The sequence below is a fragment of the Sphaerodactylus townsendi genome, linkage group LG01 (assembly GCF_021028975.2).
Source record: "Sphaerodactylus townsendi isolate TG3544 linkage group LG01, MPM_Stown_v2.3, whole genome shotgun sequence".
NCBI lineage: Eukaryota > Metazoa > Chordata > Lepidosauria > Squamata > Sphaerodactylidae > Sphaerodactylus > Sphaerodactylus townsendi.
Window position 1 is genome coordinate 103,419,472 of NC_059425.1, and position 17,241 is coordinate 103,436,712.

General features: G+C 38.6%; 1 protein-coding gene across 4 annotated transcripts in view; it reads right to left on the reverse strand.

Moving 5' to 3' along the window:
• UTRN (utrophin) overlaps positions 1-17,241 on the reverse strand; it is a 438,418-nt gene that overhangs the window by 295,165 nt on the left and 126,012 nt on the right. For all 4 annotated transcript variants that reach the window (XM_048489265.1, XM_048489284.1, XM_048489276.1 and 1 more), the window contains exons 26-37: positions 17,030-17,200; positions 15,640-15,819; positions 14,623-14,757; positions 13,612-13,761; positions 11,862-12,023; positions 11,479-11,607; positions 10,861-11,034; positions 9,021-9,176; positions 6,919-7,089; positions 3,835-4,014; positions 1,962-2,090; positions 1,632-1,802 (exon numbers count right to left, since the gene is read on the reverse strand). In XM_048489265.1, coding sequence (XP_048345222.1) covers positions 1,632-1,802; positions 1,962-2,090; positions 3,835-4,014; positions 6,919-7,089; positions 9,021-9,176; positions 10,861-11,034; positions 11,479-11,607; positions 11,862-12,023; positions 13,612-13,761; positions 14,623-14,757; positions 15,640-15,819; positions 17,030-17,200 — 1,908 coding nt within the window. The remainder of the gene's footprint in view (positions 1-1,631; positions 1,803-1,961; positions 2,091-3,834; positions 4,015-6,918; positions 7,090-9,020; positions 9,177-10,860; positions 11,035-11,478; positions 11,608-11,861; positions 12,024-13,611; positions 13,762-14,622; positions 14,758-15,639; positions 15,820-17,029; positions 17,201-17,241) is intronic.

Below are 17,241 nucleotides of genomic sequence, written 5' to 3' on the forward strand. Positions count from 1 at the left end.
TGGCCTATCGGCTAAGATCAAGTGAAGTATCATGTGTGTGTAGATTAACTAACTAAGGCTCTATACACAATGCTGACAAGGTTGACAAAGATGGTGTGTTTCTGCCTATGTCAAAGAACAGGTTGCTTATCTGTAATTGATGTTCTTCAAGTGATGATCTGTGCAATCACACCGATGAGAATCCACCACGCACAGATTCAATTCAGAGAAACTTTTAGAGTTCAGCTTAAAAGTGTTATTTGGTGCTGGCTCCATCCACTACAAGCATCAAGTACTGTGGTTCCAGTAAGGGTGGAACTCTTCCTACTCAGTTCTTCTTAGATGCAGCAGAGAAAGGTGGTTAGCCATGTGACTGCTCAGATGACTGCTCAAAGAACATCAGTTACAGGTACAGAATCTGCAATCTCTTTGCATCACATTGCTAGGATAAAGCCAGCAAGCGGAACTCCTCATCAGCTGTTACAAAACAAAGAGAAGCTTACATAACAGCAACCTTTTGAACTGGAGGCTAAAGCCTCATCAAACCTTTGAAAGACTATTTCATGATGAGTTATGACAGAAACATCTGCAACACCAGGACAATGAATGGAAACTGCTGCCAAGTGAACCAATGAAATAGCTAGTCTTACTTTGTTTTAGTAGAAAGGCGGTGCCAAGAGTAAGACACACATTCTAGACAAGAAAGCTGATTTCAGTAAACTTTGGAAACTACTGGGTATCATCCCATGTTCAGGAATTCTAAAAGAGAAGGGAATGCATGATGGATGGGAGTTTCTTAACAGTGAGACCTTGAAGGCACAATTTCAAACAGTCCCAGTGAGAGGGAAATATGGAAGGTGCCTAAGAAAACCAGGATGGATGTCTAAAGAAGTTTCAACTGAGCTGAGATTTAAAAGGAACATGTACAAGAAATGAAAAAGGGGGAAATCACCAGAGAGGAATTCAAACAAATAGCCAGGACATGTAGGGAGAAAGTCAGAAAAGCTACACAATTTTTCAGGGAAGTCTTCTGTGTCATAAAGATTTATGGACAAATATGGCAGGAATTAAATGGGGTGGGGGTGATCCGAAGCGAAGAGCGAATTGGCCAAATGTAGAGAATTAAAATTACTCAAAACAGTACTCTTTTTTGAGAGAAGGCCTAGCTCACAAAAGCTGAAGTTCCTCACAATTTCTCTGGCATGCCAATTGCAGAACTGAACGGGAAGCATGGCTCCATCCTCTCTGAGAATGTACTGTTTCCAGTGGGTGGAATCAGCACCCATAAATTATTTTACACTTAGCTTTAAAATCTGTGCTTAACTCCGATTACCACAGGGGTCAGGAAGAAAAGAAATGCTTAATTTTCCTGATCATTATGATCAACACCCATCTACAATAATGACTAGTGTGAAATATATAATTAGGCCACTGATAAATAAAATACGTACTTGTCAGCAGCTTTATTACAGCACATAACTCATAGACAAAATATGTCTGGCTTTGATCTCCACATAACTGACTAACACTGGCTTAACAGAGGACAGGCAAGAAATCCCCTTTTTAAAATAAAATCCCTATACATTTTAAAAAAGCAAAAAAAATTATTAGAATTAAGTGATGTTCTGGTTCCAAAGTTGCTCTTTCCTCACCTTAGCACTTCTGATATGCTGTGATACCTTTTCAAAGTTCCTGTTCAATTCAGCCAGTTTAGGTTCTACCAGTTCACAGCATGACATGCCACGTCCATTCATCAAGATAATAGCTTGGTCACGCACATTATCCACTCTAAGGCTAACATCATCCAATTCTGCTGTTAGACGCTAGAACAGAGGAAAGAAAACAGCATTGGCTTAGTACACAGCAAGTCAAATGGGAAGGAGTGTGAAATGGGAGTAATCAACCAAGAAATGTGGCTGGGTTTGAATACAGAATGTGCTATCATGGTGCAAACCATATTGGTAAAAAATTAAGTTTACCACCTTCACGGTCTCATCTTTCTGGCTGGCTGGCTTTTTGTCAATCTCATCCAACAAAGCTTCAGCTTGGTAGAGCCAAGTGCTTATGTGGGCAACATTTTCATCAAAAATCTCCAGTTGACTTTGGTGATTCTGGAAACAGAGAACAAAAAATAAATCAAAGGAAAGTATTCAGTGAAAGTTCAGGAAAAAATCCAAATGTTGTAGGTATTTGACAGAAAATACTTTTCAATAGATGGTCAAAATATAATCAAACAAAGGTGTTGCTGACTATCAATGCCCAGACTACTGAACAAACTAAAATAAAAGCAAATATTGAAGACCAAATTAGATTAGGTACTCATCCTCAGTACCATCTCCAAATTTTTCTCTCCTGCTTCCATGCCTTTGATACAGAAAAACCTGTTACGCTTTCTCTAGCTCAGATCCTTCTTGAGTATATAAATATGTGAGTATCATTTACATTCCCGTTTCAAAAGGGGAGAGGACAAAAGTCTACGTCAGCTAATATGCTAAAAATGCCATGTTATTGAGAGAGTCTGAAGCTGTTCTCAAGAACTCTTGACGTTGGTTCTGCTGGATAAAGTGAAAGGATGCTGGTCATTACATTCTCATAAGATTGGCAGAAGGCAATTTATTATGAATAATTATTTCAATGATACAGACTAACGGAATATCGTTTCTAATCTTTTTGAAAGATGATTCTCAAAAGGGCTTCTTTTTTCCTTTAAATCATTCATTCTCAAGCTAATAGTGTATAACAATGGCTTTGACACTTCAAGGGTATGGCAGGAGGGGATTAACTGTTTTTACAGTGCAGGGAGCACTGCAAGGGCAGCAAGTCTAAAAACTTTTTAAAGGGGGTTTGGGGGGGCCTTTAATGGTGCTACAGTTGGTTAAGAATTTTCAGACAGCTCTCTATACATGAGTAGTATTTATTAAATTTATGTGATATTTTAACTGATAATATTGTATTGTTTTAAAATTTAATTTTTTTATTGCATTGTTGTTTAAAAAATTTTGTGACCTCCCTTTGGAGGTCCCAGTTGCATGAAACAAAGATAGACTTATATATAGTATAAATAGATATGTAGACATTTTTTCTGACAATGTGATCTACGCAATGATTTCCCCAACTGAACAGAGATGCATTAGTTGTCACTTTCAATACATCAGGCACAATGCCCCAGGAAACCTTTGCTAGCATGCTATATTCCAGTCCCCCAAAATTCGAAGAGGGTCATCTTCTAATTCTAAAGATTTATCTAAGATCCCATGATTATTCACTATAACTAGGCATATCACTTTCAAAGAAGATATAAAATATCAAAGTTTCAACCTTTAATATTCACTTAGCAACTAAATAATTTGAATTCTGCATGAGCCAGTTACCAGTCTCCTCACAGACATATGTACACTGTTAAAACTTACTTCCTTAAAAAGGAAAATTCACTTGCTATCACAAGATGAGGTGACAGCCACTAGAATAAATGACTTGGATTAGATGACTTAATGGAAGTACGTCAGTGGCCATTAGCCATGATGGTTTATAGGACCTCAATATTCAGAGGCAGAAGCCCTCTATATGCCAGTTGCCACTGAGGAAGACCAGGGCTTCTGTGCTCTTTTTACAGAGCCTTCTAGGCTATCTGGATGGCCAATAGGGAAAACAGGATTTTGGCATAAGTAGTTCTCAGGTCTGATCCAGTAGGGCACTTATTATGTTCTTATGCCATCCGTAAAGCAGGAAGACTAGCGTACATCTTACTCTGTTAACAAGCTTCAAATGCTTTATTGACAGACACATAACTTTATTAATGAAAGACAATTTCAGTACAGCAAACATCATAGTATGTCCCCTGTATATGTCACTTACCAAAAGCGTGTTGCACCAGTCATCAGTCCATGTGCGAACTCTACTCCAACCAGCATTAAGAATGCAGAGCTTTTCCTCCAAAGTCATCTCACTACCTTCTACCAGGGTCTGAAGTACAGCACAGCTCTCTGTTATACTATTTAAATCAACTTTCCTTTTTTCCAATTCTCGTAGAATGTTCTAAAAGGGAACAGGCATATTGCAACCCCAAACATCTCAAGATCACACAGGACAATTAAAGCACCCCCATCCTATGAAAGTGCTCCTTGGCCAATTCCACATATTATTAAATACTTGCTATAACAAACCCCAACAATGAAAAGTCAGCAGCACATATAATATAGAATATCAGGGGTGGAGCGAGGGGGAGCTGCACCGGGGGCACGCACATGCCCCACGACCCTGACACGCCCCCGTCACACCATGCCATGCCTCTGCCATATCCCGTTGGTGCTACGCCACTGTAGAATATTCTATAAAACTTCATCACTAACTCTCTTCTACTTCAACAAAAATGAAACTGGAGCCTGACAATCTTTGTCCTGCATTTCTGTGAACAAATTTATATAACTACTGGAGAAAAACTCAGTTAAAAAACTTGTGCACTTCATATTCCCTTCATCAACTATTAATCAGCTGCTGTAATTTATTTTATCATATAGGCACTAGACAACCAGTATGAAAAGTTTCTAGCATTTTATAGAGGAAACTATACATGAATTTTCCATCTGCTGTACAACATTTCAAGCTCCACTTATGCATGTCACTTATCTTGAATTGAAACAAATGTTTCACAGTTCTTTCCATAGCAAAGTACACTTTAATTGTATAGTAGGTTCTTAAATCAGTGATTGCTAGCATGGAAAGTCTCTTTCCCATGTTAATGTATTGTGTATTATAGGCTAAGAAGATAGTGTGATACATCAGCTATTCAAATGCTTAACGATTGTGAAGTCTTGCAAAAACCCTAGCAAAATTAGTCTTCAGACAGTAAAATTAGTCTTCAGACAGTAATCCATTTCTAATACTAGCAATCCTAAATAGCCACTTCTAATGTAAGACTTCTAAATTTGCCTCCTTGCAAAATAAATTCAGGTATGCCAAGGATTCAAAAGTTATTCTGCACATCCATACCCTTGATCTTTCGAATCTTATACCTTATATGGTTAACATGCAAGAATAGTCCTACAAAATAAACCAAATGAAGGTAGCCCATGGGATTACTGATCAATATCATTAATTTTACACATTCCCACTGTGCTATTTTGTTAGAAAGGTATACTGGGTTTTTTTTTTTAACACTAATACCCAGTACACAATAGTACTTCTTGTAGGAAGATGACTTTTTGCACTCAATTAGGTAAATAATTGATTAACCATGTTGGTCTCTAAAATAGCAACTAATAAGCAAAACAATAAAATAAGCAATTACATTAAAGAAAACAGAAGTATTACATTCATAGGAAAAGTAGAACTCTGCTGAGCATTGAATCCATTGTGCTTGCACTTTTGACTCGTGTACTTTTAACTGTTTGTGAAGGCAAAAGTTCAAAAATGTCCTTCAAAGGAAGATTTAAAAGATGTTTCAAGGTATTGATAACCAAGTCCGCTTTGAACAAAGGAAGCAATGGAAGTATGGGGATATAATGGGCTATAAAGACTATTTGTATTTGATAAAGCAGGTGAGGAAATTATTCCATTTGGAATACTTAGCTGCTTTGTTTACTATATACTTTATAATATTTATATTTTAAATAAAATGGATGACATTATCTTACGATTGATATAGTTCTTTATGTACAATAATGCAAATATTACCTGCTCAAATTATGACAATTTGCAGTTGTGCTAGATTGGAGTCTGATTAACTTCAAACCGGGTTAGACAGTCTGCTGTCAATTTTGTTAAGGGGCAACAGACTGAATAGTCAATCCCTCTACAAAAGTAATGTAATTCCATCTATAGTCAACAAAACATTTGAAAATTTCTCTGAAATGTTATAACCTTGACTGTATACTCCAGGCATGGAGGATAAAACAATGTAGCTTAATACCCATGTGTCACATGTAATGGTTTTGGAACAGAATACCATGGAAAACAAACACCACATATGCTAAACTAATAGTTATAGCCATCAAAACATAAATGCTTTTACACCAGTGGTTCTCAACCTGTGGGTCGCGACCCCTTTGGGGGTCGAACAACCCTTTCACAGGGATCGCCTAAGACTCTCTGCATCAGTGTTCTCCATCTATAAAATGGATAAATGTTAGGGTTGGGGGTCACCACAACATGAGGAACTTTATTAAAGGGTCGTAGCATTAGGAAGGTTGAGAACCACTGTTTTACACAGTTGACTGCCATCTGCACACTAATAAAAAGATTATAGATTGTTCTAAAACCATTCTTCAAATGTTATGTTCTCTTCTTACTATAAACTAGCTGTAACCAAAAGCATAAATATGTACTATGGATAGTCCCTAAATGACTCTCCCAATTTTCAACAGCCCCTGAATATGTTTTCTAGTAGCTGAAAACCACAAGCTAAATTACTTGCAGGGATTCTAGAAGCCCTTTATAGAAGTAATTTTCTAAGCAGGACTTTTGCATTCATCATGGAAAAGTTTGATGAATGGATTTTAAGGGACAAAACCACAGGACTTGATCAATAACTATCTCCAGAAGACAAAATTCCATTGGTGATTCACCTTGATTAGAAAGTTTTAGCACCTGCCCCATGATCCTCCATGATGGACAGGGGACAGTCTATTGAGTAAATATTTAAGAACATGGGAATAAGTTTCAATTTACAAAAGATATTTCCACAAAAACTTGTGAACTGAAAGCAGAACAGATGCTAAAATCTCAAACCTTTAAAAGCTTACAAAAAGCTTCACACTTCCTCAGGCTATGGCTCTAGTGAAGCTTCAAGCACTTGATCCTCCATGTTGGACAGGGGACAGTCTACAAAATCTGCTGTAATGTGCAGTTTTCCAAAAAGACTATTTTGTTCTACATAAACAAATGATGATAATACACAGGGGGTAAAAACAGTCGCTAGGAACAAAGGATAGTTGTTCTTACTTTAGCCCATGCAATTTCAGTGTCTAGGTCAGCAAGCAAACTCTCTGTGGTGGACTTCTGTACTAACTCAGCTTCAGTAGTCTCCAGCCATTTTGATAAGGAGGAAGACTCTTCCTTGAGTTTTTGTGACAGCTGCAATGCCTGTTCCAGATCTTGCTTTCCTTCTGTAACCTGTACGAAGAAGCCAGAAAATGAAATCAACCATTTATGCCGCTCCAAAATTAAAAGGGAAAAGCAATAATGAAGCAATACTGTAGATAGCCCTAACTGCTTTCCTATCTATCTGTAGCTTCCAGCCTACCAAATAAATCCTAACCAACTTGTAAGGGAATCAAGATTTAGCTTCTTTGAGGTAGGGTCATCATTTATATTACTGAAATTTGTTATTGTTGAATTTGTCTGGATGTTTTTCTGTCCCCATATCTGGCACAAACTGAATACCAAAACAGAATAGCAAAAACAAGTTGGTTGGTTGTAATTTTAATGTTTTGACAAACAGGCAAGCCCTGGTCTATTTTTACATGCATCAGTCTAGAAGATTCTTCATTAAGCACATACCTTCTCTGCTAATCTCAATTTCTTTTTCTTTTTTGCCAAGAAGATGAGTTTATTGCTATATCCAAATAAAAACATTATTCTGGGGATTGCAAAAGTGGTTTGGAACCTTGATTTCGACTGAATAAAGCTAGGACAGTTTGGGAAATGGCAGTTTCAAAGAAACCTCAATCTTATTACGTTTATTCATGATCATCAATAGCAGTTGCTTGCTGCAGATTATCGGTGAAAAAGCATTAACTAATAATACGAAAATGCCAACATTTATAGCTATTTAGCAGATTAAATCTTTAGTTCAATGGTCCATTTTCAGATGTTGTGCTGTCAGCCTGGGATAAATTAAGTTATAATTAGAAACGTTCTCATAATAAGTAAAACTGTAGCTCAAAACAGATGAATAATTTCTTTTTAGGCTACAAAACAAATAATGATGGTAAAAACAACAACTGAAAAACACTTTGGCAACTAAAATGCTTAGAGAACTAATATTCACACTTCATCAGACTATATACTTTAATGTAAGTCATTTAAATACACAAGTAGTGCTCTGGAATGTTTAATATTTTGGGGATCGGGCGGTATAGAAATTGAATAAATAATAATAATAAAAATAAAAATAATAATAATAATAATAATAATAATAATAATAATAATAATAATAATAATAATAATAATAATAATACATGTTTTATTGACACAACTATAGGTATAATAATTTCACTTAGATTATACTATACATATCTAGACCCCTTTTATGCAACCATAGACATTGGACTGGGAAAAAGAAAAAGTAATTTAGTTTGTTGGCTTTGGGGTTTTATCTTGCCCAGAACAATACGTTCTGTATGATATTCTCTAAACTGTGTTACATTCCTAAACTCTTAAACTAAATATGTATGTTTTAGTATAGATATAACTTTGAACTTTTTTACTTGTTTAGAAATTTATTTTTTAGCTATTTACAATTATTTCCTTTATTTATTCACCAGTTAACACAATGACTGTTTAGCCTATTATGGTAGATGAGGAATGAATACTGAAATTCTCAGTAATCTGCTTCCTGCAAGTAAAGGGCTATTTTATGTTTTATACTTTTTCATTTAATCCAGACAGCTACCCCAATCCCCCAAGAAATAAGCAAATTCATGTCAACTTTATTCACTAACATAGCAAGCACATCCCCAATGTACATCTGTTGGGATAAGGTAGATTCACTCCCTGTAGACAAGGCAAGCCCCCACCAAATATCAGAGTAGTAGATTGTTGCCACACCATGACACATCGGCACATTGATGTAAAACTGGCAGGGTTGGGGATATGGCCTCAAAGAATGACTCCTAATCAGCCTCTAGAACCTTAAGAAAAGGCATGTAGTACGCCAAAAAGTAGTTGTAGCATCTTCCATTCCTTACCCTTCTGACATGGCTTTACAAAATTTTGCCATTCAACAGGATATAGCATTCTGCCATATAGGGAGTTTGGGAAACTTAGAATTTGTTGCATGCAATGGAAAAAATTCATTTAGAGTAGTACAGAATAACTCTTACCTGTGCACCTAGATCATTATAAAGAAATTTTAGTGCTGTCAGTTGTTCATCCATACTTTTCGGGTTGTCAGTCTGTTGTTTTTGTACAATTTGTCTTCCTGTTTTAATCACAGTCTCAACTTCAAGCTTTACTTCACTGAGGGTCTTATAAAGTTTCTAGAACCAAGACAGAATATACTTTGGTTACAATTTAATACTAGAGATTTTTTCATTTTCAAATCATTGATCAAATTACTCATGTTGTATTTCCCAGGAATGCTTTGCCTTTACCATTTCAATAGACAGGAGCTTAGTCTACAGAACCATGGTCATGCCTTAGCTTGCCCATTGGAAATGAGCTGCAAGAGCATGCACATAATAGTGGCTTCCTCCACTTTTTCATCTAGAGTAACCCTAGAGCATGAACTGTCACAAAATAGGGAGTTGTAGAAGATTGGAAGCAGTCCCCCCCCCCCCCACCATGTCTAGAGATTAATCTTTATGATTCCAAGTACTATTTCAGTTCTAATACTAAGCAAACTGATAACATTTCCTCTAATGATCATGGCACAGCTAGAATATTTTCACAGACCTTAGCAATATTCCATGAATTTGCACCTTATGGGTTCACATACTCTTATTCATTCATTTATTCCACTTAATTGTCTGCTTTGCTCATGGAACACAGGACTTGAAAGTAGCTAACAAAAATATTCGGCCATTGAAAATCTATGATAAGGGTATAAACACTTAAAATTCTAATATATCAAAAAAATCTAATATATCCAAAAAAACTCCTATTACAAAACTCAGAACTGAGAAAAAATATTATACCATCAAACCACCCCTTAAAGAAGGGAACAACAGAAAAAAATTAAACAACTAATTCCTTATAAGGTATGCAAGAATGATGAATTCTCAGATTCCTCTAACAATTGTATGCTTGTCTCCAAACACAGTCATACAAAAAAATTATTATTTTCCTCTAAGCTTTCAAGCGCTGCTTCTACAGACAAATTGAAGTATTCATTTGTGCCTGGAATTGGTACCATCCCGTGGGGCAGAAAGAAGAATGATGGGCTGGGAGGATACAGGTCACAACTTTATTGATTACAGGTTGTTCAGGTCTTGGTGCAGCACTGGGTAGGGACACTGGGTGCAGGAGCCAGCCCAACTGCTGTCTGCACCTTCATCAAACAGTCTGTTGGTGTAACTCTGAGCAGGTATTAGGGCTAGAAGAAGCAGAAGTTGCTATTCCTAGCCATCACCATGCTCCTGGGGGTTGGCTGTCCTATGCAGTGCACCCAAGAGCCCCTTAAGGGGACTTGCCAACCCAATCCTGCACAAGGTGTACTATGTTCCTCAGCCAATGCCTAAATGGTAGCAACAGATTGTTACTGTAATGCTCTTTGTAACAGTGCAAATATATATATACAGTAAATATATTATTTGCTATAAGGAAGGCAAAAATGGGAAAGGCCACCCAGGGCCTAGCAGTCTGAGCCGAGAGAGAATGCTGAATGCATTCTGGACAGGCACCTCTTTAGCCTGCTTCTTTCAATCCGAGCTGCATATCCAAGAGGAGCCAACAGGTCTGCATGTCCCACCCACTCTACCATGGGCTGGCCTCTGGGGTAGACTGCAGGAAGCTGTTTGAGAGCTGACTGGTTGACATCAAGTGCTGGACCCAGTTGCCCCAAATCATCCTTGTTTCCCCCTGCTTTCTACCCAGGCACAAATGCCACCCCCCAGCCCAAGGCTGAGTAGCCTTCTGTTGATACACAGAAGCAAGTATTTACATAACAAAATGAAACAATATACATGAAGGAACAACTAAAATCCAAACATAATGTAATTTTACCATGCACTTATCAAAGTGAGACTGAACCACATCTGGGTCAATGTCCTTCACATCCATGACATGGAGCTCAGCTTTCACACTATCCAAAACCCGTTTACAGTCCAACATACGTTGCTCAAAATTGGCTGGTTTCTGGAAAAGCTGATACTTTGTGGACACTTCCCGGAGTTTCCTCTGTTTATGTGAGAAAAGAAGACAATAGCAGGTCTGTAATTCTGCCCAAAGAAATCAAAGTTCACTTTAAAATGTTTTATTTTGCATTACCGCAAACAAACGTTTTGATGAATTTTAAAACTGATGAGTCTGCCATGTGAAAACATGTCAATAATAGTAGTAATAATAATTTCTGTAAACTAATCTAGACCACCCATCTCCTTTTTCTTGATCAAGAAATATCTTCCTATCAAAAGCAATTTTCATTATTTAAATGTATTCAAGTGTCTGTAAACAGACCCTATATTGATTGATTGATTGATTGATTGATTGATTGATTGATTGATTGATTGATTGTATTTGATGGCTCCCTGAAAAGATAAATTGACAGTGCCTAAGACTGGTGATATTTGTTTTTGACAGACAGAAGCCTTTATTGTCATTATAAAGACTGGTGATATTTACCTGCAAGGCATCCAGAAGAGGCCCTCCTCGAGGGGATCTACTTTCAGGGGAGACTGGCATGATTGACCGCACATTTCTTTTTACCTCTTCCAAGATGGATTCATGAGCAGCAATCTCAGTTTGGATTTTCTGCCACGTAATTCAAACAGAAAAAAACAGAGTGTGGCAGATATCAGACTAACTCACGATCAATCATACTGTAGACGTTTCTTATGAATACGATGTCTACATCAGTCATGCTGGCTTTGATGACAGCCTGCTTCTTTAAGGCCATTAGAGAAGGTATTCCATTGCATCCTCCTCCACACATGAATAACTAAATTACAAGGCACAGGTTCCCTTTGACAATCTATCATCCTACACCAAAAAAATCTTGAAAATACCTGTGCCTCTTGAGGAATTTGAAAGGCATCTATTCTGTCAGTCAAATATGAAGTTAGCCGCCTATCCAGATCCTTTAAGCTTTCTTGTAAGTCTTGTAACTTGCATTCTGTTTCCCGCATCATCAGAAGCTGCTGTTCCAAACATATCTGCCTGCTCACTGCCTGAAAGAGAGGAGCAAAAGAATAAGTTGCACAACAAAGTTGTTTCAAATCCAGAACAAAATAAAACTTGAAATGTGGTCTTCCAAAACCTTTCTTGTTGCCAAGAGCTACATTCAACCATTCCATTCTGGAAAGTATGAGATACCCTGCTAAAAATGCCATGCAGCAGTAGCAGCAGCAGCAACAGCAGAAGAAGAAGCAGAAGGAGGAGGAAAAGGAGGAGTTTGGATTGATATCCTGCCTTTCTCTCCTATAAGGAGTCTCAAAGTGCCTTACAAACTCCTTTTCCCTTCCACCCGCCACAGCAGATACCTTGTGATGTAGGTGGGCCTGAGAGAGTTCTCAGAGAACTATCATTAACCCAAGGTCACCCAGCAGGCTTCATATATAGGAGTACATATGCCACTAAAGTAAATTAGAATCACCAACTCACAGTTTAATCTTAGAGAGCACTCCTATTTAATGCAACTGTGCACTAATGAGCATTCTGTGTATGCAATAAGTGTGGGAAAAGAATAGATGCTCAACTTTTACACAAACATATAAGGAAGGAGGAAGAAACAATATTAGCATTAATTGTTTTTAGTTGCCTAATCATAGTCTGCAAGGAATACACAAATAGTTGAAATTATCTCTCCAAACTAAAATGTCCTTTTTCTGCAACTGAGAAATCACAACTTTGGATCTGCTTAGCTATATTCAGCCCACTGAGCACTTGTTAAGTTTCCTATTGTTACTGGTTGCCAAAGATTGCAAAAGCTTTGGAACTGTTGAGCACTGGCAGGCCACAATATAAGGTCCAAAACACAGTGTAGGCTTTTTGGGTACCAAGACATGTAAGCCCAATATCTATTTATTTAAAAATGTATTATCTTTCTTCTCGTGGAACGCTTCTTCTTGTGTTTACAGCAGTTTACAGCAGAAATAAAACAATTACAAAAAGCACAATAAAAATAGTAGATATAAGACAATTATACATAACCATTAAAATTACTATTTAAAAGCTCCTAGTTGCCAATAAATGAAAAATAATAGTTCCATCGAAACAGCATGACACTCTGTCACTCCCAGAGTTGTCTCCAGCAGCACGGGGAGGCCTGAAAAACACAACAGCCTCCCTGCTGCCAAGAAGCCTCTATGGAGCTGAATGGACTTATGACCCAAAAGGAATGCGCGAGTCCAGCTTCCTTGATGCCGGCATAAACCAGTGAAAGGCCAGATAGAAGTCAACTAATATCGGCTCATCTCCCAGCCCTGCCCCCAGACCTCTTCCCCTGTGCCACTGGCAGCTACAGGGATGCTGGGAAGCTAGCACAGAATTCCACACCGTGTCCTAGCTCCCAGGGAGGCCAGCAATGGTTGCATGCTGGTGGTTTCACCTCTCTGCCAGGTAAGTATCTCGGTGAGGGCATTTCCCACTGGTGGAAGTCTGCGAATTCTGCCCACCCTCCCAGATGGGGCTGTCAATCAGTCAAATGCAGTCCTAAATAAAACAGTTGTGTACTAATAATTTATATCAGTTAGTTACAGGTAATTCAAAATTATTGAAAAGAAATGACTCCTCCTACATATAAATACAAATCCTTACCAAATGGCTCAGATCTTCATAACGAGCATTGAAAGCTTCCAATTTTTCACTGATGATTTCATCAAGAATTCCTCCATCAATCAATGTTTGACCAAGTTCCCGAATCTGAGTCCGGTTATCAGCTGGATGGCGAAGGACAGATTCCAATGACTAATAAGAAAAAAAATTAAACCAAAGTTTGAGTGCTGATACCGTAGTTCTCATAATGTGCTGGGTTTGCCATGACACTTCAGCATTTTAGAAGAACACACACAATTGTGCCTTCATCAGAAAAAGTTGAAGCATCTTAGCACATCTTAGTGTAACTGACAATGAAAAATGCTTAGAAAATATTGCACAAAAGATACGTTCATTAATAAAACAAAACTAAATATCAAAAACTTAACCAATTTTGGAGAGCATGTTCTGTTTAACAAAAGTCTTGGTACCCTCAATAGCAATTCTCATTTCTGGCATTCATTGGTGAGAGGTGGGAGATCTTGAAGGAGAACAAAACATTTTGTGTACACCCCCTATTTATGCAAAGTCACTTCCCAGCATAACGCCCCCCCCCCAAAAAAAATATCTATCAACCTTACAAGCTTCCAGGGACCACCAGCAACAACTATGTCTCCTTGAACAATGATAGCAGTCTCAAAGGGTCTCAAACACTGGCAAAAAAATTTATCATTTCTTACAATAGCTATAAGGTTTGGCACTGCCAGGCAACCAATTATTTTACTATTTGTTGATATCACTGAGGAGAAATAAAGCTAACACAAAGGAAGGGATTTCAATATAAGCAAACAGGTATAGAATGAATAAGCAATTTTGCTTGTCTACTGCTTAATAGATGACTCAGTCTAACCGAAATTCAGTTAATCATCAAGAAGGCTAAGATGAGCCATTTATTCATTATAACCACACTCTCTTTGAATACTGAGAAAGACTATTTGACATTTTAAAAGAAATTCATACAGACTCACTATTTTTTCCTGGATACACATTAACTTTTCAAATTGTTCACAGTACCTCCAGGGCCTCATTGACAGCATCTGCTTTATCTGGCAAGTTTTCAGTGCTCTTCATTCTATCTTCCAAATTATTCAACCAGGCTGTTTCTAGGTCCAGATAGTGAAGTAGTTCAATCCAGCATGACCATACTTCCTGAAGGTAAACAGTTTGTTGGGGCCGGGGAGGGTGGGGGGATCTTATTACAGTTTGAAAAGAAATTTCATATTCAGCAAAGGGGTAGACAGCTACAACTCTAAAAAGTGCTGTTCATCAATGAGTGAAATCACTACAGACAACCGTCCAGTAAAAAAAACAACCATCTCTGCTTTATGACCCCCTCTTATGTGTGCTTTTTGCTTGTCTTCATGGGACTAAGAAAGTTACTCCGTTACATATCACCAATCCCTCTCATTTAGAAATTCCCTCCTCCACTTTTCCCTCCAGTGGATAGCCAAAGGGGCTTACACAAATATAATTTCAATAAATAAAAAGAAAAAAACAGCATACAAGACAGAAGATAACAAAAACTACTATAAATTACTAGCCAGTATAAAATCTATCATGTAAATCTCCCTTTTGGGAGAAAAGTTACTAAGTGAATCCTGTGGAGATGGGATAGAAGGGGATGTCACAACCATGGTAGATACACAAATAATAACTATTGCCTTTCTTATGGTGCAAATTGTGAAAACTAATTTGAGAACTATTAATATTGAATTCTGCTTTTCTACACATCTGTTTTGTTTTGAAGTGGCATACAAGCAGTTGCCTCATTACAAGAAAATGTCCCAAAAGTGATTAATTGAAGCCGTTCATTAAAAAGTCTGAGAACAATACTTCAGAACTTGAGCACTTTGACATTACACAAGGCAACTTTAAATCACTTTCCAAAGAAAAAGCACATCACTAAAGCAGCTGTAACTAAAGAACTAAAGCTGCCAAGTTTGGGTATGGAGAAAGTGTCTTTTACCCGTTTGTTTTATACAGGTTCATGGTGGGTTATGGGCTATGTGAAAAGATATACTATAAACATACCTCCAAAGTGTGGCATTTCCCCCGAATCCTATTGCAGAGGAGTTGGTAATTCTCCAGCACAAGGTTAAGTTCACTGGTTAAGTCTTGACCACCAGATGGCAGTTTAGCTGCCAGCATTTTGATGCTGTCTGTCATAATTTTCACCCGCACTTCTTTTTGCAGCACATCTTCTTTTGCTCTCTGCTCAAAGAAAGCAAATGCAGACCACTAAGCTGACCCTAATTCAAAGGTCTCATGATTTCTTTATGGAAAACAAATCTCCACTTCTAATTAAGTTACTCTGATATAACACAAACTATTATTTCCTATTTTATTATAATAAAAGTGACCATAAAAGCTTAACGATTCTGTAAAATTCTACAGCATGGAAGTTCGCTCTCACTGACCAGAATTGAGCCATCAGCGAGAGCCCACCCTGCCAGGCAGCCATCTAACCCAGGGGTAGGGAACCTGCGGCTTGAGGAGGCCGTGACATGTCTGGCTCTTTCCTGCCCTTTGCACTGTGGCTCCATGAAACGAGCCGCCAGCTCCTCATCCCAGTTGCACCCAGCCCTGCAGGCAGCAGGGCGGGTGCACCAACTGCCCACGGTCGGCTGGGCCGCACCACGGGCTTCCCCTCTCGCCCGCCCCTTTGGAGCGGGGCGGGCGCTTTCCCGGTGGCTGGCGAGGCCAAGCCGCCGGCTTCATCCTTGCCCGCTCTGCAGGCAGCAGGGCGGGCGCATCCATGCGCTTCTCAGAATGAGCGGAGTAAAAGATAAAAAAAAACCCTATATATATAGTGTTATCTTTATTTTAAATGTCAAAAATTATTTGCAGCTCCAAGTGTTTTCTTTTCCCGTGGAAAACGGGTCCAAATGACTCTTTGAGTGTTAAAGGTTCCCTACCCCTGATCTAACCCATACAGCACCAATATGGTGCCTGCACAGCCATGTGACTGCCCAGTCTACAGGGAACTTTGCTAGAAACCAACAACTATTTAACAAAAAGGTTAAGCCTTGATAAATAATGAACAGCAGTGGCATACCACCCACAGGGACATGGGGTAACCCATGTCCCTGGGTGCATGTCTTTTGGTCACATGGGGGGGTCAGGCCCCGGCCGGGTTCCCGCACCTGGCCTCTCCCACAATGCTACGACCCAACCAGTAGCTGGCAGCTCCCCTTGTGTAGGGGCACCACTAGGTTGAGCCCAGCCACACAGCCGGGAGGCCCAGGACTGCCACCGGTGGAGAAGCCACCAGCTAAGGTAAGTGGCACGTGGGGGGGCGCCTGGAGCAGGTATTGCCCCCAGGCGCCATTTTCCCCTGATACACCTCTGATGGATAGTATAAACTCAGGTTTAGTGACAAAGAAAATGTTTAATGAAGTTCAGCTTTTTCTGTTATTTCTACCTTCATTTCTTTCACTGCATTTTCCAGCTCATCTGGAGTCTTGTATTCAAAATCTCTCTCCAAATATTCCTCTTCAGCTTGAGCCATCCATTCTTGCATCTCTGTCAAATCTTTCTTTAGGTTTACAGCTTTTTCCTGACTCTCAGATAATTGATTTTTCTGATTAATGATCTAGCAAATCATCAAAAAACAGACCAGTGGGCATTACTGTA